Below are 23,401 nucleotides of genomic sequence, written 5' to 3'. Positions count from 1 at the left end.
AATCGAGTCTATAAAAAATAAAAGTGTTGTCTCCCCTGCACAAGCCGATTTGTTGTATTTTCCCTGTGGCTCATGCTACTGCGGTTCCTGTAAAAAAAAAATAGAAATATAGAAATGGCAGGGCAGAGGCGATATCCACAAACATTTGATGTATTTGTGGGTAATTTGCCGGAAGATGCTGATCAGGTTTCTATATTGATTCAGTTATATAGAGCATTAGATGAATGTCGGATGTCCATTTGTTCACTTGGTTACTCACGACTTTTGTCTCACGGGTCGGTCACCTGTTTTTCTTTTGTCATTGTCCGCACTGGAATGCTCGAAAAATCTGACACTTCCGGATCTCTGATAGCTTTTTATTTTTTACAGATGTGGGTCCGTGGGGGAGGGGTGGTAATGGAAACTATAGATCCTGTTAATTGCTCGTAATGTGAGTCACTTCACCAAAGTTTTTGATGATGAAAGGCACAACACATTATGAATTAGGCTAGTTGTTAGGCCTAGTAGGTACCACCACCACCACTAGGGTATACTATTATACCACAGGAGTCTGACCTTCTATCCGTATATATATGCATACATCATGCCCAAGCAGACAATATATATAATAAAAAAGAATATATTGTCTGGTTGGACATGGTGTATGCATATATATATACTGAGCGCCATGGAAAACGCATCACTGAGTTTTTCTTATAACAAAATGACCCTGTAAACATATCTTATTTATTTTGCTTCTTATTGTGAACAATATTCAAATGGGAACACATCAATAACAACACATTTGTACACTTATGGATGTTTAATCTGTAATCAAAGGTACAAAGTCAGAGGGGTCAAAACCAAAAGTATGACACAGATGTCAGTAGCGCGTGTGTCCTCTACGGGCTCTTTACGCACGCTGTGCAGCGACGTCGCATGGAATTTACCAATGTTTGAATGAAGGCCAGGGGCAAATTGTTCCATTCTTGGACAAGAGCAGCTTCTAAAGCAGCAATGATGTGCATCTGTGGTCTCCGATACAGACGGCTTCCAATCTCATCCCAGACATGTTCTATCGGTGCCATGTCCGGAGACATGGCTGGCCAGTCCAAGACATTGATGTTGTTAGCAGCCAGGTAGTCCATACTAAAACGGGCGGTATGCGGACGTGCATTATCCTGTTGGAAGTGCTGAAGTTGTGGGTGCGCTCGAAACACTGGAACAACAATTGGTTGCTAGACATCATCACGGTAGGCTACAGCATTAACGCGACCCCTGCAAATGTGTAGGGCGGTCCGGTGATGAAATGTGAAGCCTCCCCACACCCTTACACTTCCCCCACCCCATCGATTCATTTCGAAGACCCAGCAGTCTGCAAGACGTCTCCACACACGTTGACGGCCATCAGCGTGATAAAGATGAAAGCGACTCTCATCACTGAAGAACACACTTTGCCAGTCTACTCTTCTCCATGTCTGGTGACGTTGAGCCCATATCAAACGCCGCTGACGGTGATGATCCCTGAGGATAGCTCCAACATACGGTCGTCGTGCACGGGGTCCTACTTCTCTTAAAGGACGTCTTACGGTGTTGGCACTTACTGGGCCTTGTCTTCCGACAACCGCTGCACCTGTTCGAGTCGCTGGGCGGAATCTGTCACGCAGATGAGTGACCAGGATGTAGCGGTCTTGAGCCTGGGTTGTAATGTGTTGTGGACCAGGACGTTGACGGTCACGTGTTGATCCAGTAACTCGAACACGTTTCACCAACCTTACAATAGTGGACTGATGACATTTGAAGTGTCTGGCAATAGCACGTGTAGAAATGCCAGCCCTGTACATTCCCATGGCTTCATTCCGTTGATTTTCAGTAAGTCTCAGCATCTCTAGCTCGATTCCTTCACACGTCCAAAAACAAATTACGACAGATTGACGTTTCACAGTTCATGTACTGCACATTAAGTTGAAAACATGCTTTTTAAGGGCTCACACACAATACTGCATGTGAATATTGGGTTTTTCATGTGCATCTCGCGCACTTTTATTTTTTTTCACACAGGCCGATATTTTTTTGCGTTTGGGAGCATTGTGTGAAACAATAGTTCATAGTATTGCATAATATTATACATACAAAACCACCTAGTAATAAAATATTTGGGAAAAAAAAGTGATGCGTTCCATATGGCACTCAGTATATGTGGATAGGTCAGACACCTGTGATTATACATGTATAGCTAACCAATATTAGCTTTTACTTTAGTACACTCAAGTCACAATTTTAATTTGTACATACCAGAAACTATAATCATTGAATTACTGAATCATATGGTATCCAATCACTCAACCTCTGACTAAATGAAATGATATGAAATGGGGTTTAACGTCCTACTGTTCTGCTCCTAAACTGGGCTAATGAAGACGGGCATACGCCATACAGTGTGCTATGAGGGTAATTTTGCCCGTGTAGCAGCGCTACGGCCTACTCTTATATCGAATTCCAACTGCCAAGGGATCTTTTACTTGCATGCCAATATGTACATGGGACCTTGGTTTTTCATTCCATCCGAACGACTAGACAGCTGTCCTTGTCAGGTCCTCCGTCCTGCATCACTGACAAGGGGAAACCACAACCCCGGACTATGAACTAGGAAACATCATTTGATAACTCTTTTAGACACACCAAATAGAAATCCTGTTTGGAATTTAGTTACAGATAAATTTTTTAGGTGTATTCTCCACTGAATCCCATTTCAACCCTGTATTAAAGTATTCAGGATATACCATGTTGTGCACCATATTTGTCTATTTCTTACCTGTGACATAATTACCAACTGACATATATCAATAGCCAATATTTTAGTTCTTGATAAAATAAGGTAATGTCTACCTTTTCTCAGAATCCATGGATGGTAATCCCAGTCAGTCCACTTTAGGAGCCATCATGTGTTGCCATTGTAAAAGTGTGTATATCACATGATCATGATTGCTGTTTCTCATCATTCATTGACTATAGTTATTACATTATTTTAGGATATTTATTGGATTTCGGTGTATGACAATTGAAAGTTGTGTCATAGGTAGGCCCTAATTATACATTGAGAAAGATAGTCGGAAGGAGTGGGGGGTATTTCATGAGTTGTAATGAGATTTAGTGGAGGATGCAACCAAAGAATGGTAGCCAAGCAAATGGTCTATCTTTCATATCTTATCTTTAATAGATATTATTTTTATGAAATTGTAAATATTCACAATTGCAGAAGAAAGTTGGGAAGTTGTTTAACAAATATGGAGAAATAGCTGCCATTATTGTAAGAGATAGTAATCATCCAGGACAAAAATTAGCGTAAGTTTTTATATTAAAGTAAAATCAGGATTTTCTTCTTCTTTTTAAAGCTAATGATTTTTATTCATAGTGAAAACAGTGACTCTGTCATTGAATGACTCCAATATTGAATACTTCACATCAGGCACAATACTTGAGTTAAAAATTTGAAATAAAAACAAGAAATTGCTCCATAATTTTCTTGATTTATGTATTATTTTCAAGCTATGTGAAATACTTATGTGAAGAAGATGCCAAACGAGCAATTGAAGATGGAAATAAAATGGAAATTGGTCCAAATAAACTTATTGTTCGTAGAGCAGAACAACGCAAAAGGTAACTGTTTTAAAATGACAGGATTTCTTTGGTGTAAAAGCAGAATGTTGATTGTAAACAAAACTAGGAAAATAATGGGGAGTTGTTTATGACTCAAATATATATATTTTTGAAAATTTGGGCATGTAACATTTTAATTCTACACACAAATTATTTTGACTTTTTAAAAAGGCTAGTTTGCAAAAATCGTGATTTTTTCATAGTGTAGCTGTAGATATTGTATCGGTTCTACCACTTTAAAGATTTCTTTTACTACTTTAAAGATTTCTTTTACCAGCACCAGTACTTAATAGCTACAAAGCAGCATATTTTATGAAGCAGTAATCTGCATGTTATATATGTTTTATTTGTATTGTTGTAGACCTGGTGTTAATATGTCCGGTGGAATGATGAAAGATAAACCAGTTTTGCAAATGGGATTATCACAGAAAGAACCAGATCTAGGTACAGTTTATATTTAATGACGACATTTACGACATCTAGTATTTTATAGAAATTATAATATTTGGCAGATTACTAAAAAGGTGTGATAGTTTTCTACGTATCTGAGATTTGCTTTATCTAAATACTGAATCCCATTTTATTAAAGACTGTCACAAACTCCCTGTCTGAATGTTGTTAACTTATGACATTTTGGTTTTATACATATTTTTGTAAAAGAAATTTACTTGATCCCATAGAAGCACCATAATGAATAAATGTAGAATTTTCTTACAGAGAATTTATTAGTATATTGATAGTACTTAACCACCAATGCGCGATTAAACCGATTTTAATACGCCCACATTGAAATGTATCGTATATTGTTGTCGCCCCTGTCCGTCGGTCCGACGTCCACAATTACTTTGGACGCTCTAGAGGTCAAAGTTAATATCCGATTGACTTTAAATTTATACACAGTGTTTAAGGTCATGAGACGAAGAGGCCTATTGATTTTCAGCGATTTCCGATTATTACTGCCAGAGTTATGGCCCTTGAACACTTGTGGACGCTCTAGAGGCTAAAGTTAATATCTGATTGACTTTAAATTGATACACAGTGTTTAAGGTCATGAGACGAAGAATCCTATTGATTTTCAGCGATTGACTTTAAATTGATACAGTGTATTGATTTTCAATGAATCTTTATGACTTGAACAGCTAAATCCATGATGTTAAAAGTTACGTATACTAAATGTTAGCATGGGGCAGAACTTTATAAAAACTAAACAAATTCTAATGGTTTTCTGATAATTACTTAATGAGTTGTTACTCTTTATCAAATTTTAATGTATTATAAATGTTTCATTACCGGAAAAAGTAAAAATATTCGACAACTTTTGTTGACTGCCCGGACGATATAGCTGCTGTGGGCGTATGTTTCATTGCCTGGCAACCTATTTTTTTATTTTGTGTATGGTGCCACTTCTTTTTAGTTATTATTTAAATCATATAATTTCAGTTTCTAATATTGACACAGCCTCAAATTCTTCAAAAGACATGATGGAGGTTAGTTTATGGACATTTTTATCCTTTTATTATTAGGCTAAAATTTTTTTTTTTTTTTTTTGTGGTAGTAAAAAACAATAACAATTACTTACTCCTCATTTACAGGAATATGTTACTGTAACTCATGCTGAGACACCTATCACAGTGTTTGCTCAGACCTCTAATGAAGACAATCTCAAGGAAGTACAGAATGTCCTAACTCAATTGGCAGAACTTTGTCCGTCTGCTCCAAAATTATCAGGACCTGTGGAATATAGCAAGGTTGGTAAAATTTTGGTTCAGTTTTTAATCCTATGTCTTTGAAAGGAAATTTGTAATTTAGTAAGCTTTAAATACTTAGCTATTGCATATTTCCGTCCTATTATGTAGCTATTAAGATAAAGATATTTAACAGCTTTCATTGACGTTTCCAGAAATTTCAAGAACACTTGTCATTTTTCATTTATTTGTATACAAAGAAAACTAGTTTCTGTAATGAAACACATAATCCCACATTAATTTTTTCAGGTTTATGCATCCAAATTTTTTGAAGATAATCAATGGTATAGGTGTCAAGTGAAGCAGATACTTGGAACAGATAAAGTAAGTACCTTACTGATAATTAACTGACGAGGAAAAAAACAAGTTTTTGTAACTGAACATCAACTTCAGAGTAATCTGTGGTCTAAGAGGAGATAATATTACATTAGGGAGAATTATGCACAGTTACCTCCCCTTATATTTATGACCTGGAAAAACAATCACCTTTCTTCCAGTGATTATTTTAACTTTTGCATTGTTAAGAACAAGTTATTTAACTTATTTTCAGTTTATTTTGTGTATTTTGTAGGTAAAGATACAGTATATAGATTATGGAAATAGTGAAGAAATTGATCCCTCATCTTTAGTAGAAATACCTCAAGAAATTACAAACTATTCACCATTTGCTCAGAAATTAGTACTACACAACCTCAGATCAAAAGATCTCAGTTGTCCAAAGGTTATTTATTTTTATTTCATCCTTTTATATCGTTTGATAATTGATAAATATTTATTGCTTTATCATTATTTATTCATTTAGAATAAAATAAGATTTAAACCAATAACTACTTTCCCCTTTGACATATTACATCTATTTATTTATGTAGGGTATAGCTTTTTTACAAGAGTTAACTGTTGGAAAAGTTTTGCGTGCTATATTACGTCGTAGATTAACAGATGGTAGTGGTTATTATGCCGAATTATTTGAAGATGGTGAAAGTATTATAGACAAAGTGGTAGCTGAAGGTCACGGGGTCATCAGACAATTACAGAAACCAATAGGAATGGGAGATGATATGAAAATGGGAATGAAGTAAGTATCCTCCATAGAATTGTATTTATTTTTGGTTGAAAACACACTATAAGCAGTGAAACTATTTCTTGGAAAATGTTAGCTTTAAAGCTTCTAATTGTCATTTGAGAGATATTTAATAGTCCCTTGCAAAACTACAATGTTGTGAAATATGAATATCTAAAAGGAATATCAGTCAAATTATGTTAAGTTTTTAAAAGATATTTTTACAACATTTGACAATATATAGAAGCCAGTGCCAACCATAATTGTTCTGTGAAATCTTTAGATGGGCCTCTTAATTTGTTTTAATTCATTCCAGGAGATTAACCACCATTTATAGTTTGGTTTTGTTTCCATAATTAGATTTTATATTTTAGCAGGAATTAATCAGTGAAAAATTGGCTATTGTCTAAAAAGTGAAAGTACTGATCAGCAATTTCAACACTAGTGTTCAGTGAATTATATCTTTGTAAATACTGAACAGAATTGTACCATTATTGGACTGATATTTCTTTGAGAGATTCAACTTTTACAATATTGTTGTTTACAATTATCTGTAGTAAAATCAGTTTTTGATTCATTGCTATGTCTAATTTATATTTTTTAGTCGCAATAGTAATAATAATTCAAGAGAAATGATGCAATCTTTAAGTGGATTAGACAAGTCAGCACTGCAAGCTAAGAAAAGAGAACTAGATAAAGTTAGCTCAGAAAGAGATATGTTAAATATGGAGTTAGCTAATATGAGAGGAAAGATGAAGGTTTGTTAAATACACATGTATAAAACATGTTGTTTCTCAGATAATAAGATACAATTTTCAATAATTTTGAGTAGAGTAATAATTGATCTCCAATGAAAAACATGTCTTGTGTTATGTATTCATCTACATAAAGCTTCATTATGTAAGTGTTAAACCTTCCTATTGCATATATTTTTCCTGGCTTCAACTCTTGTAGAAATTATTATTTGAACATTTAGTCACATGAAAAGTCTATAATCAACTCTCCAGAACATTGAATAGTCGAGATTAAATGGATTTGAACACCCACAAGATTTTAAAATTTAACGATGAAATAGTTAATCGAGACTTAGTCTTGGTTGTCAAGTACCGTTGCTTTGATAATAAACGATCTGCGCTACATCTTCGTCCAGAATAAAGTAATTTGAAAGAATTTTCAATATAATCATTTTTCATTATCTATTTTTGAACTATTATAGCAAGAACGATCAGCTCTGCATCTAAATCTTACATAATGTATCTTTAAATGCCAACAATTTCGACGATGATACTCTCGTCTTTATTATGCAAATGATTGTTAAAGCTACAATTTCATATTTTTATACGCCCACATTTTTATGTGAACGTATATTGTCGTCGCCCCTGTCCGTCCGGACATCCGTCCACAATTGTTTGTGAACAGTCTACAGGTCACAATTTTTATCCGATTAAAATATAGGTTTATCACCCTAAGATCTCGGTTCCTTTCGATATTGGCATGTATCGGACTGTAACTTCATGGATTATGGTCCCTGATTGTACGAAAAATCACGTTTTTAGCTTGTGAACACTGTAGAGGTCACAATTTTTATCCGATTTATTTTAAACTTGAAATGTATGATTATAACCCAAAGATCTCGGTTCCTTTTGATATTCACGCATATCTGAACATAACTTCCTGAATTATGGCCCCTGATTGTATGAAAAATCGCGTTTTTAGCTTGTGGACCCTATAGAGGTCATAATTTTTATCCGATTTAAAAAAACGTATTATTATATCACCGTTAAACCCTAAGGACGGTTGAGTTCGAATTTCGTGAAAATCGGCCCAAAACTGACAGACAAAATGGCCGCCGTTCGTTCTCAAATAGCGTAAAAATACTGTATGGTATATCAAGGTTGTGGGCCCTATAGAGGTCACAATTTTTATCCGATTTTGTTGAAACTTGAAATGTATGTTTATATCCCAAAGATCTCGGGTCCTTTCGATATTCGCGCATATCGGACCGTAACTTCCTGAATTATGGCCCCTGATTGTACGAAAAATTGCTTGTTTACCCTATAGAGGTCATAATTTTTATCCGATTTAAAAAAACGTATTATTATATCACCGTTACACCCTAAGGACGACTGAGTTCAAATTTCGTGAAAATCAGCCCAAAACTGACAGACAAAATGGCCGCCCCTCGTTCTCAAATAGCAAAAAATATGGTATATCAAGGTTGTGGACCCTATAGAGGTCACAATTTTTATCCGATTTTGTTGAAACTTGAAATGTATGTTTATATCCTAAAGATCTTGGTTCATATTCGCGCATATCGGACCGTTACTTCCTGAATTATGACCCCTGATTGTACGAAAAATCGTGTTTTTAGCTTTTGGACCCTATAGAGGTCATAATAGCGTTCTCAAATAGCGTAAAAATATGGTATATCAAGGTTGTGGACCCTATAGAGGTCACAATTTTTATTCGATTTTGTTGAAACTTGAAATGTAAGTTTATAACCCAAAGATCTCGATTCCTTTCGAAATTTGTGCATATCGGACAGTAACTTCCTGTATTATGGCCCCTGATTGTACGAAAAATCGCGTTTTATCCGATTTAAAAAACCGTATTATTATATCACTGTTACACCCTAAGGACGGCTGAGTTTAAATTTCGTGAAAATCGGCCCAAAATTGACAGACAAAATGGCCGTCGTTCGTTCTAAAATAGCGTAAAAATATGGTATATCAAGGTTGTGGACCCTATAGAGGTCACAATTTTTATCCGATTTTGTTGAAACTTGAAATGTAAGTTTATAACCTACAGATTTTTAGCTTGTTCTCTATCCATTTCTCAAAAATGTGGGCGTATCCTGCCTGGCAGCCGCTGGTTAAGTTATATTTTTAAAAATTATCAAAATAAAGCCTAATAGAGGGTATCCATAAACTGTCCTACCTTGTTAAAGTATAACCCTATTAATCCTATAATTCACTATTGCCAGCTGAGAAATTGGCAAAAATATCATTTTCAACTTCAAATTCCAACCTTTGAAGGTAGATAATGCATGGAGGCAATAGGAAAACAAGGGAGGTAATTGTGTTATTATTTCCTGTGTCAATGATTTTTAAGGGTGGGAAATAATGCCCATGGTCGTATAATCGTGAGTTGATAACATATTGAGCAAAAGACATAGAATTAATTATGTTTTGACTTTCTTAGAAAATATGAAATTCCCAATTTAAGCAAGTAATTGTTATCCATAAATAGTGTTTAGTGTGTTACTGTTCAATTACTAAATGCCAAATAAAGAAGTCATTGGTCCACCAGATGTGACATCTGAACAGATAATATCAACACACAAGAAGATGATATCTGTGATTGGTAGATTGAGTGTTTTGGTTTACCTTGTTTCTAAATCATATCAGATATTGCAAACACACAAATCCTGTTGTCATGGAAATAGAAGTTATGGTGGACACTGGTCTCAACACATAATTAATCAATAGTTTTTTTATATTAAAGATGTCTATATTTGAATTGGATTCAGATACCATATAGAATTTTGAAATGAATTTTAACCATTTTTTTTTTTAGAATTTACAAACTGAGTTTTCCACAGTCTCAAATAAACTAATAGAAAACAATCTTAATCAAATGGTAAGATATTCTTTTTCTTTTCTAATATTTATATATTCATTGAATGAGTCCAAATAAATGGATATGCCCCTTGTTGTTTTTTGTTATTTTAACATACAAGTTCGGAAACGTTTACATGATAATGACATCTGATATGTCATTAATAACTATGATCAGCTATCCAATTGATTCTTCACTTTCATTTATTTTATTGGTTTGAAGTATATTGTGTTTGACAATATCACTTATTTGCGGTTTCGCAACCACATTCTTTATGTTGCTGTATTATATTTTTATCTGTGATGGCTGAAATAAAATGTCTTACAATTGAAATGTTTTATATTTAAAGTGTCTTGATAATCTTGTCATTGTGTATCATATATTTTTAGCAAAAAAAAAAACCCCATTAAAATTTCAATTTCAGCTACAGGTAGTTATGAATCTGGCCACAAAAGTAAAACACATCAGGTATGATTATTAAAAATTGATAACATAATGATGTTATAAAACAAGACAATTTATATTATGCAGGTTTATTATACTAGTAACGTTTTGATGGTGCTCTTTATCATAACTATTGATATCCATATAAATGTGTTATGACCTATCAATTACTAAAATGCCACTTAAAAGCAGTAGTAGTGTGCTATATAATATGATTCCACCAGACATGTATATACTTATGGCTTCCTTTTACTGTATAAAAATACTTAAGTTTTATACATATATGTTACCATTTGCTTGATAAAGATGAGAGTATCATTGTTGCATGTTAATAAACCAGTAATTGTTATTCCATAAATAGTGTTAGTGTGTTACTGTTCAATTACTAAATGCAACTTAAAGAAGATCAGATGGTATATTATAAAATCAAAGTGAGGGATGGAGGGAGAGAGAGAAGGGGAGAGAGAGAGAGAGAGAGAGAACAAACTAGGTGATTTCGGTTCAGACCTTATGATCCAAAGTTCACAGACAGGATAAACCATTCGGCCACCCAACCCCCAATATAAAACCAAAGTAGTTAGTGGATTGGACTAGGAATTGATATTGAATATTGTCATTGTACTTGTAGATCTCAGTTTCCAGATGATAAAAATACACCTTTAGATGAAGCAATTAAAATCATTTCTGGTGAAAATAAGTCGAAAACTATCCAGATAGAATCTCTACCACCAGTAGTGTCAACATTATCTACATATAGAGCTGCACAGAAAGAAATATCACTCTGTAAAGATAAGGTAGATAATTCTTTCTTTTTTTGTGTGATAAGAAATTTGCAGGTAATTGGAGGCTACACAAGTTGTAATGTTCACTGAGTATACGACAATCCCAAGTCAAAATTTCTTGTCGCCTTTAAATTTACACTATTTCAAGGTTCAGTAATTTTATGGTTCAATAATTTGCCAGCCCAATATTTGGATATTTTGTGATTTTATTGCTTTATGTTTAATTTTATATATTAATTATACAGTCAGAGTTAATAGAAATGGTGACAACTAGAGATGCAGCTAGAATTGAATTGTTTGATAAATTGAATGTTTGTGTGGCTGAATTAAAGAAGTATCCCTTACAAGAAAGAGGAACTCAAGTGACGGTAAATACTTGCAAATTAATAATGGTTTGAAATATTGACTTTGAATTTAATTTGTCCAAATTACTACATTATATATCATTTAAAAAAAGTGGGAATACTAATCCATATTTAGTAAAAATATTAAATATATAATACAACTAATACAAGGGTAAATTAAACACAATAGTTCAATTTAAAATGTCACATAACAGAGATATACCATCAGTTTTTATAGCTTCAGGAACATGCATATATCTTAAATATGTGGATGAATATATGATGTTAAAGAGTCATAATAAAGAATATGTCTTACATGTATTCTGTAAAACTTGTAACTTGGTGCAAGCATGGTAATGTTAAAATTGTGAATAATATACGGTATAAAGTTGTATTTATTACAGAATTGTATGGACAGATGTTATATAAGAATCATATTTATTGTAGAATTGTATGGATGTTATTGAAAGAAATTATAGTTACTTTATTAACTTTCTTATTCCGTCACCAAACATGCTAAGTGAATTGGGTCCAGCTTACCAAGATTGGAAGGTAAATTAATAAAACAAAAAAATTAAAATTGAAATTAGCAAATGATTTATATCTCTTCAGGCAAAAAAGAAATGAAATGAAAATGAAATGAAATGGGGTTTAACGTCCTACTGTTCTGCTCCTATACTGGGCTAATGAAGACGGGCATACGCCATACAGTGTGCTATGAGTGAAATTTTGCCTGGGCAGCGGCACTATCGCCTACTCTTATATCGAATTCCAACTGCCAAGGAATCTTTTACGTGCATTCTAATGTATACACGGGACCTCGTTTTTTTGTCTCATCCGAAGGACTAGACAGCTTTCCTTGTCAGGCCCTTCGTTCTGCACCACTGACAAGGGAAACCACGTCGGAAAATCAGTATGAACTTTCTCGGCCAATGCAGGGATCGAACACCCGACCTCCAGGCTAGCGAGCCAGCTTCTTAACCACCTAGCCACCATGGCTCCTAGGCAAAAAAGAATGAAGACTCATAAAAATAAGCTTTTAAGCATTGATAATTGGTTACCGATTGAATCTTTCTTTCTGTGTTTTTTTATTTACGATAAATAATACACAGGACACAATACTATTGAATTAATTTACTGTTTTATTACTGAGCGATATTTCAACTAGGATACACAAGTGAAAACTCAGTAACTAATAGTAATTGTATTCAATAGAATTTTGTTCTATTACTAAATTCTGTTGAAACAATTTAGAAATAATAGATTTTTTTTATACAGGAAAAGAAGAAACAGGAATCAGAACAATGTCGTCAACAGACTGATACAAGTAAACAGGCTGTACTAGCATCACTAATGCAGTTTCATACGGTATGTTAATATCTGTTTTCTCTTTAATAAACTGATGTTATCATATAATCTAAATTTCTCTGGAGCATTATTACCACGAGAGCCGTATTTAAGAAGAAGTGGGTTTTGATCAATTCAATGTAATTAAAATCTGATGTTAATTCTGTTAGGTTTCTTTTCGTACGATTTTGACAAGTCAGCATTCAGATCACATAGTCGTTTTGACTTTGTATTGTAAATTATGGGAAATTGAATATGGGAACTGTTCTGAGTGCTATACGGTTATAGCCATTTCTCTAAATTTAATTTGATTGTGAGAAAATCATGTTTGTAGTCTCAAATTGTTTTAAAAATCAGGGTTTTCTTAAATATCTCTTAGAATATTGGTAGCTAGTAATAATATTAGACCATATCATTGGAACATGATAAAGATATTTATACTGAATTTGTGCTTTTGATCTTGGGTGCTAAATAATATGCTTTAGAGGAAATGTGATAGCTGCTAGATTAGACAGATTATATGGGACCTTATACTGATATTTATTTTGTAGTTATTGAGTTTAGAAGACATGGAATCAGCAGATCAACAAGTAAATATAGATATAGATGGACAGTTAAAACACTATATATCAGCTTTACAATCGGAAATAAGTAAATCAGATACAGTAAGTACTGTATTATTATTATTATTTATAAAGATATGTTGAATTGCTATGTAATAAGCCTGCCGACGGGACATTATCTAGCGTTTTTAATTTGATTTTGTTTTCTTAATTAAAGGTTAAATAATCAATTTGAAAGTCGTATTAGTGTAGATTAAGCTGTGAGAAATTTGATATTTCAACGAAAAATGCAAATGATGCATTGTTATGTTAACAATGTATCTATTTTGGGAAGAATAGTCATTGAAAAAAAGCGATACTGGTAATAGTAATTTCTTTACTAGTTGATATTTTATTTGTATATGCAATACATGTTTTGTAATTGTTTCAGGAATCTGGTCGTGATTCAGCTTTTTTAGCTAACCTTGTACAAAGTTTATATAAAGAATTACAACAGGAGAGATCATGTATAGATAATTATACACAATTATTAACAGAATTTCAACAGATGATAACCGATATAGAACCATGGTTAAACTGTAAACCATCTACTACTGAATTACAATCTACACGCAAAAGGTTACGATCATTAAAATCAAAATTAAGACATAGAATAGCAGATAAAGAAGATCATGAAGAGGTATGTATTTTTTGAATGAGACTTAGTATCCAACTTTCAGAAGTTATTGAAATATCCATTATAATCAGGTAGAATGATTGGGATGCCAGATACTATTTGATACACATCTTATAACATGTACACTAGGGGAGGAGGACAATTACCCATCCAGAACAATTATAATATTATAAGACATAAAAGTGGCTTGAAGACCTGGTTATCCGAGTTTCAGTGACTAGTTTTGTTCATATTAAACTCTTCAGACTGATTAGACTCACGTGGTGGGCGTTTTTATTTATACTATTCAGAAACCCCGGTGGGGTTACCATGGTTACTCATTCAACAAAGACATAACCGAAGGATGACAGGCCTACCCGTCCAGTTAATACAACAGACAATCTCACCTCGGTCCACAATTGAGACACCTACTAGTTGCCTCTCACTTCCAATTTCCAAGGCATAGTCCAATTATACATATTGTTCACTAGTAGTTTTTGATTGTTGATTTACAATAACACAGAGATTGCCTATCCATGTATCTTCAAAGGGTGCTGGATGTTGATGACTGTGTCTTCTTGTTGATTTATGGCTGTACACTTTTATAGCATATCTATGCTAGATATTTCAAATACTAGTATAAATTTTACACATTTACTTTTGCTGTGATGTGATATTTGATAGAAATAACAATTTATACACAAAAACCTATCATAGTGAATCATAGGTGCTTCATGGCAGAAAAGTAAGGTGTTGTTCTTTTAAGGTCTATGAAAAAGTTTTTTTTATTTATATAGTCATAAAGTAATGGATAATGGTAATGAATTACTTTCAGTGTAATGGGAAATGTTAATGAAATAGATTGCTTAAAATGGGAAAGTAATTGTAGTGATTACATTTAAAAAGTAATGGTAATGTAACTAATTGCTTTGGCAATGTAATGGGCCCAGCTGTGAGTCAGCCATATAAATTGTAAAATTTATACTAGTATTTGAAAATGTGTAGAGATAGATTGTTTTAACATGACTTTAAGGTCTGTTCTTGAAAACTGATATCTATTAGCATTCTTGATATTATTATTACAGTCTTTCAAGGAATCTGTAGATTTGGGTTATTAGGTTGATGTTTTATTTTGATATAGAATGAAGGAGAGGGAGATGAATTAGATGAAATAAAGACAGATATTAATGAAATACGTAATGAAATCCACCAGATATTGATACAAGAAAGTAAACAATTGGTAAGTTACCAGGACTTAGTTTGTGATATCTTTATTACCTATCATTATAATTATTTATGAACCCCTCTGTTTTATTACACTTATGTATATTGTTTTGTTTCAGTGTTCAATGTCAAAGTTAGCAGAAGCCCATTTTCCAGAAGTTTTATCTGAGTTTACTGATTTTGGTATTGATACCCAGATGGTATGATCAGTATATTTATTTTATCAATGATATTAATTTGATACATTTATAATGTGTACACACTACTGAAGCTGATACATGCTCATTATAGAAGCCAATTCATACTTTTTTGGATACAATTCATACACATTATTTCAACTTATACATACAGATTATAGAAACTTTTAGATAATATAAATCTTTATTCAAATGCTGATAAATTATCTGCTTTATTTAACGGGACTATCCCGATTTGAACAGAGTCTCAAAAATAAAAGTCCGAGTACAGATGAAATTTAAGCGCCAAAATATAGAGGAATGGTGTATTTACCCGCCTCAAAATTTCATCTCAAAATATTGAGTCGTTTGGACGTGAACATCAAAACTGCTTATCCGGAGACGTAACCCTTTTAAGATTTCAGGTCATTTTTTTTGATGGGTGCCTTGATAATCGATTGCCGTTCATTTCGAGGGCTATTCACCTACGCGTTATTTTTATAAAGTAAAAGTCTGGTTTTATCCAGACACCGTATCATACAGCTTGTCTCCATTTCCAGATGAATACTGACAGGTTTAAGTTGTTTGAAAACGTATCACGTATATTGAGTTAGTTGCTCGGCCCTAAGGTAGACGGGGGTTGGATGGCCGAATGGTTAGCACGTGCATGCTGTATCATACGGCCTGTCATTGAGTCAACTGGCATGGTTTCGAATCCCTGGTTGTACGTGACAAGGAGTAGGGTCGCCTGTCCAACCTTGTGGGTTTTCTCTGGGTCTTCCGGTTTCCTCCCACTGCTAAAGACCCCTACGCGCAAGCGAATTATTGAAATTCAGGTCAGAGTGTTTGATATTTTTTCTCTCAAATTTGCTGTGATTCTTCGGTTAGTCTTAAGGAGGAACTCTTATCAAAATTCAGTGTAGTTTAACAATTTTTGCAGAGTTACTGGCCCTTCATAGATAGCTTGTAAACACTCAACAGGAAACGGATGTTGAGATTTCCTTAGCATACATGCTGGTTGAACCATGTCAAAATTAATAGTGATATATGATTTTACAGAATTACTGTGCCTGTTACAGAAACCTTGTAAACAAGCAACAGGTCAAGGGTTTTTGTCAAACTTACTGGGGTTATTAAGACAATCAGAGGAGAAAGCCTATCAAAATTCAAAGAGTCAGAAAACAATTTTCTCACCAAGTTCTGGCCCCTGTTATGGTATCTGTGATTTATCTCAGACTTGTTTGAATTGTCTAGCTAGTATCGACATAGAGAGTTGTTCATCGATACTTATTGCCCATGATCCTAAAAATTGAAAACCTAATTTCAATATACTGCCAGTAAGTGTATATTCATTATGTGGTAAATGTTTCTATATTACAGACTTATCAAGGGCTGGTCAAAGATAGTTATGAAATAGAACATTTTGATCTGACACCAGTTTCTGACATGGTTAATGATTTATATGAATCTGTTTTCTGTGGAGAAACAGTCTATATAAAGGTGAGAAATTTGCTATATTATGTCAAAATTTGAAGATACACATATTCCAAAGCTAACAAATTTGCCCCTTATATTTTTTAACCATTCAATGACACAGATTTTTTAGATTAAGATTTTTAACAAAGAATTATTTGAAAAGCAAGTTTCTGATGTATAAATAGATTTGATTTGTATTTTGTTTAATAGGATTATATATTGGGTGACGCAGATCATCTTTATAAAGATCAGTTTATAAACCAGTGTTTTACATTTTCTCAAATACAAGATGAATATCTTCATTCAATAGACACAGTCTTCTTTGATAAGGTAAGTTGCTTTTTTCTTTCATAATAAATATTTAATTACTTCATTGCTAGTCATAGGATAGGGTGACTAGTCCCTAGTGTTGTATGGTAAAAAAATAAGTAGCCCACTGTTATATGCATTGGCACTCAGGTTAAAACAAGCATTGACATGCTACTTTCTGGTCAAAATCCTCCTACCTTGCATTATATATAATAATATTTTATTCTCTATATGATGGAAGTGTATTGGTTATATCACAGAACACATGGTTACCTATAAGTGTCACTACAACTAATTTCTCCAAGATTAAAAAACATTAAACATACATTATGCAAGAGCTAAATCTGTCTATTGCAGGTCTTTCTTTAGGCCTGAAATGTTATCTAAATTATAAATTAGACATTAATTAACTTATCCAGACCATAATCAACTCTAGATGGCATCGCTAGCCTGCGATCTTAAGTGGATTGTGAGCCAATTTCTGCATAACTTTCCTTCTCGATTAAACGATTAAATGGATAATCGAGACTATTCTGTTTATCGTACTGACTTTAGTAGTGATGATCGAGGCTAGACAGAAATTTCATTCGCTTAGTTCTCGGTTCATAGTGGGTCAATTTGAATAAAATTTTCAGCAAATTGCCTTTACGTTATCTAGTTTTTAACTATTATAGTGAGAACTGCCAACTCGTTATCGCATCCCATAATGTATCTTTAATGGATTATGAAATGGGAGAATACTGCATTCCATCACTGCTCTCTCCTGCATTATATGAGAAAATGGGTTTATAACCATTTTTTCTTTCTAATTAAAGTAGACAAAGAATAGAATCAAAAGCAATCAATTTAACTTGTATTTATATATTGAGCAAAAATAAAATCCTGATTCATTACTTTAGTATGTGATTTATAGTTATATTACTATTTTATCTTAATGTTTATATATTTGATTTATATTAATATTGTATTGTTATATTAAATTTGTTGTATTTGTATAAATATTTTAGAGCGGCAGACATGGTTATATTAAATCACCGAAGGAAGGAGAATTATTAACTTCTGTTATGGAATCGGGTATAAGACCAAACAGTAAGGTATGTACCGTAAATGTACCAATTAAACTACTCATTCCCAGACACTTTTTTGATGTTTAGAGAATTTATTAATTGTAATATGATAAAGTGGGTCAGCAGTTTAATCTTAACATTTAATTTATTTGCAGGCAATACAACAAATTATAAGATGTGTGAGTAAAGGTTTGGGAGCACTTCATGCTAAAAACTTTATTCATGCTGACATCACACCACTGAATATAATAATGAGAGATGATGGCAGTGCTGTATTAATGGAACCAGATTTCTCCAGATCAGTGGTAGGTCAGGATAGGATCCTATTACAGTTCAATTTGTTGGTAAACACATCATCTGGGGCTGGAAGTATAAGTGTATAACTTCCCTGGGACACTTGCAACTTTTTTTAGTAATTTGCTATAGTCTTATTAAATGATTATATTGCTCTGTTTTGGAAATCACAGGTCGGTGGAATGGATGATTGCTTCCAGTGTTCATTCGGAAAAAAATCCCTTACTCACAGAAAATGCTATTTCATACATTTAATCAGGATTGTTGATTTAAGTACAGCATAGTATTAGCCACAATAATTAAACACAAGAGATATTTCATTATTTATTTAATATCAGTGATGCAAGTCCAGAGTCAATCAATTGGTTTCTTTTTTCCTCTTATTCTTTATGTAAAACTTTTAGAGATATTGGTTTAATTTGCATATTTAAGTAGAGTATTGCTCATAATTTACTGTTGATTACTAATACCGTACTCTTCAATATTAAATGATATATTCTTTACTTATAGACTGATAGATGTCGTAAGAAGTATGTAACAAAGAGTGGTTTAGAATTTATTCCACCAGAAATACGTAATATGGCTGAAGTAACACCTTCTGTTGATCTATATAATCTAGGTTTACTTATACTATGGGTAGGTAAACATGAGCATTATTACAGCACAAGTCAACACTTGATAAATTGATTTATAAGTCCTAAAGCTATACAATATGGTAACATTCTACATCCCTCATGTTCTTTGCATGATAAAACAAAATTTGAAATTAATTTCTTCAAAATCATTGGAGAAATACTTAAAAGTGTTTGCTAAATCTTATGTAAGAATATATTTCTATTATTAACTGATACTAGTCAATAATTAATACCCACTGTGTAGGCAAATTTTTGTGCACAAATATATACATATTAAAATTAGATTTTTTTTTTATTTTCAGCTCCATTATCCTGATTCTAATGTTGCTTTATTACCTGATAATGTTCCTGATTTTACTTCTTTACCTTTAGTAAGTCTACTTAATACTAAATCTGTTGATACACAACTCCTGACAATTTAATTCTGTTAAGACATCTACATGTACATTGTATACATTGTACTTATTTGCCATGCTATTTATTTAATATCTAATAGTAAGTTTCACTATGCCACCTTCAGAGTAAATAGTACAAGTCTGTGTACAAGATAACAGATGAATTTGGAGACAAATTAAGTCCTGAGCACTCCTTTACGTGACTAACATAAGTTCGAAATACTTTTAAATTTGTAGCAACCCATTTCGGCCAACACATTGTCTCATGGAGTCTGACAAAAAAAAGTCAGATAAAATAGTTGGATTCTTATGTTGTATACTAAATGGAGCTACAGTGGCTCAGTGATTAAGGCGTTGATAAAAGTCCACATGATTATCCGGCCCGGTATCCCCTTGTCATTGGTGCAGGATGGAAGACCTGGCAAGGAACACCATCTATATGGAACTAAAAAATGACATCCCATATACCCTTCGGAATTCAATAATGATTAGGTGGAATCGCCTCTGTCCATGTTTAATGTATCTCAAAGAACACTGCCTGGTATAGGTCTGTTCTTCATTAAAACCAAATTTCATTTCATTTTGTATACTAGAGCACTATGTTAACATCAAGTGATTGCTTTTCAATTTTTCTAGATTACTTGAAACAATTTAAATGTCAACTTTATTTGTATTTTAGGATCAATCTACTCAGATGATATTACGTTCCTTACTCAGCAGTATTTCACATCTCCGTCCAACAGTAGAACTATTATTACAATCACCTTATCACACTATGGATTTACCAGATAATCTTATAATCTCACAACCATCTAATCCCTTTAATCCACCCACCTGGTAAATATAATTTATAATAATAAAATATTCTATAAGCTTAGCTAAATTTCTACTTATTGTGGGAGGTACACTGGCTTGTTGCGTAAGACACTGGGTCCTTAACTAGGAGGTCCTGGATTCAGTTTAAGTGTTGGCAATTTAAGTGGAGGTATAAAAAGTAGCAGTAATTTAGTTTCGCTCTGATGATGTCGTAATACAAATAGATATTAAATAGTGTAAAAAATATATATGTATTTGTTTATTTTTTGTAGTATGGCAAGTCATGGTGGTGGAGACAGGTTTACCATGACAAGTATAAGTGTAAGGCACAGTGAATACAAGACTAGTTCTACAGGAGACATAAATAAAGGTTCTAACCCTTTTCCTGATGTACCAGATTATCCTACTACTAGTACTAGCAGTCATATACAACAAAAACTAGTCTACTCTAAACCCAGCAGTAGTCATTCGGAAGAACCATTTGAAATTGGAACCTTCGACTTAGCAGACGCGATGTCCTCCATTCCTGATCAGGTTGAGGAATCCATCTCGGACAATACACCGAGCCAAGAGAGTGACTTTAACATGGATCAAAATGAAATTACAAAGATGCTAGAAGGAACATTTCCCTCTGAGAATGTAGTCGTTTCTGCTGAATTACAAAATTTATCAGTAGCCGAAAATACAAATAATTCTAACATCGAAGCTGAGAAATTAAAACAGGAGAGTGAAAGAGAGTCATCCACCCCTGATTCATTCTCTGACGAAGTGCAATCTGAAAATAGTACGGAACAGCAGTAAGATGAAAATAGGCACTGTAGCCTAAATATAGAAACTTTTCACATTATTCAATTTTCTAATATATATACAATTTTCTAAATATCTTTCTAAAAATTTGAAATTTGTTTAGTTTCATATGAATAATGCAGAACTTTAAGGTGTCAAAATTTTGTTTTAGTGAAAGCAGTAATTTTTAGGTTTTTTTAAAAATATTATTTTATCATATGCAGAACTTATATGACAATCTGAATCTAATGACAATTTTTATTCATTTTTTTTTTGTTGTTGGGACATTTTAAAATTGTGACCTCAAGGAGAGGGGCTGTTGTTGACTTTATGTTATCTGTAATGTAGTTGTTATTATTTTTGTATATAATTATTGTTAAAATATTCTGGTTCTCTGAAAATCCTTCCAAAAATTCAAATAATAATGTGCATGTATAAAGCACTTTATCCATCCAGGGTGCTTGCTCTAAGTGTGGTAAAAAATCAATGGGTACATGAACATACTGTCTTTAAGTCTAGCTTTAAACTGAGCAATCAATCCTGAACACTTTATCACAGCCGTTAAGCTGTATACACTAAAAGCTGTATCACCAAATGATTTTAATCTAGTGGAAGGTATAAGTGAAAAGGAAGGATTTTTATTTTGATACATGGTGTTTATATGAACAAGCCTGAAAATAAGGCACCATTTGAGCTTTGTCTTGCATAATTCCTCCAGTGTCTGTCATAGATTTGTCTTTGAGCAGAGTTTTGTGATAATATTTATATACATGTCTGGCACATTTTATCAGGTACAGCTAACATTATTTCCAGGATTGTATAGGAATTCACATACATAACTATTTCTGGTGTTAAATACCCAAATCTGTTACTGTACACTAAGCTAAGTAGAACCAGGTTCATTTACAAGCAGTAACTAATTGTTTCAGTCCATGGATGCAAGTATAAATTTTGTAGTTTCTGAACTTACATCCCATTACTGCTTATGAACCGGCAGTAATTAATTTTTGAAGTAACACCGACTACTGAGGTATCTGACTGAGAACCAGAATATTTTGTTTTAATTGGAGTATGATCTTGAACACAAATTATTGTTATGTTTAAATAATGTCTTTCTTTTCCATTACTTTAAAAAGTCCATCATAATTCATTTCAGAACCATAATGCTTTTTAGTTCATCGAAAATACTGCAAAGACATAAATGCAGTGTAAATAAAAGAACTCTTATAAACACCATCAATTTATTTTTGTCGTTTTTTATACGCCCACATGTTCTTGTGAACACTCTACAGACTACATTTATTATCTGATCTTTTGAAATTTGTACATTAGTGAAACAAAGAAACCGATTTAATTTCAACAATTTCTGTTAATTACTTCGAGAGTAATGGTCCTCATTTCACTTTGTAGAACCCTGTAAACGCTATAATGACTAAATTTATCATTCGATCTATATTCAATTTTTATACTTTACTTAATTTAATTGTAAAATGAAGAAGCCAATTGAATTTTATCAATTTCCAGTTAAAACTTAAGAGTTATGGCCTTTGTTGAACCTTGTGAACGCTCTAATGACTAAAGTTATCATCCGATCTGTAAGTAATTTATATGCATAATTTAGATTAGATTTATGGGGAGGTTGGGTGGCTGAATGGTTAAGGCATACACTGAGTCAAGTGGCGTGGTTTCGATTCCCCACTTGTGACTAGGAGTAGGGTCGTCTGTCCAGCTTTGTGAGTTTTCTCCAACTTGTCTCGAAATGATCAAGTTTGTGTTGAGTGGACGTTAAACTCCCATCTCTCTCTCTCTCTCTTGATTTATGGCCCTTGTGACACTTTGTTGAACATTGTGAACACGCTAACAACTAAAGTTATCATCGATCTGCATTAAATTAATATGCATTATTTAAATTAGTAAAATAAAGATGGGCCTTGAAATTCAGGAATTTTCGTTAATTATTTCTAGAGTTATTGACCTTGTTTCATTATGCAGTTTTGCCAAATGATCATTTGGTTCATTGTAGGTT

At 33.1% G+C, this 23,401-nt stretch overlaps 1 protein-coding gene across 1 annotated transcript; it reads left to right on the top strand.

Annotated features, from left to right (window-relative positions):
* Nucleotides 1-44: 44 nt before the first annotated feature.
* On the top strand, nucleotides 45-22,611 carry LOC126811744 (serine/threonine-protein kinase 31). The gene is made up of 28 exons (XM_050537618.2): nucleotides 45-186; nucleotides 3,239-3,324; nucleotides 3,529-3,639; nucleotides 4,001-4,083; nucleotides 5,080-5,126; nucleotides 5,232-5,387; nucleotides 5,634-5,708; nucleotides 5,956-6,105; nucleotides 6,254-6,459; nucleotides 7,049-7,202; nucleotides 10,021-10,083; nucleotides 10,487-10,530; nucleotides 11,135-11,300; nucleotides 11,534-11,656; nucleotides 12,080-12,184; nucleotides 12,911-13,000; nucleotides 13,531-13,644; nucleotides 13,973-14,221; nucleotides 15,339-15,437; nucleotides 15,541-15,621; nucleotides 16,978-17,097; nucleotides 17,284-17,403; nucleotides 18,390-18,476; nucleotides 18,605-18,754; nucleotides 19,254-19,379; nucleotides 19,681-19,749; nucleotides 20,453-20,610; nucleotides 20,862-22,611. The coding sequence occupies exons 1-28, from the start codon at nucleotides 115-117 to the stop codon at nucleotides 21,388-21,390; spliced, it is 3,633 nt and encodes a 1,210-aa protein (XP_050393575.1). The 5' UTR covers nucleotides 45-114; the 3' UTR covers nucleotides 21,391-22,611.
* The last annotated feature ends 790 nt before the right edge of the window (nucleotides 22,612-23,401 follow it).

Source organism: Patella vulgata, chromosome 2 (assembly GCF_932274485.2).
Source record: "Patella vulgata chromosome 2, xgPatVulg1.2, whole genome shotgun sequence".
Lineage (NCBI taxonomy): Eukaryota > Metazoa > Mollusca > Gastropoda > Patellidae > Patella > Patella vulgata.
This window is presented reverse-complemented; position numbering and strand designations above follow the sequence as displayed.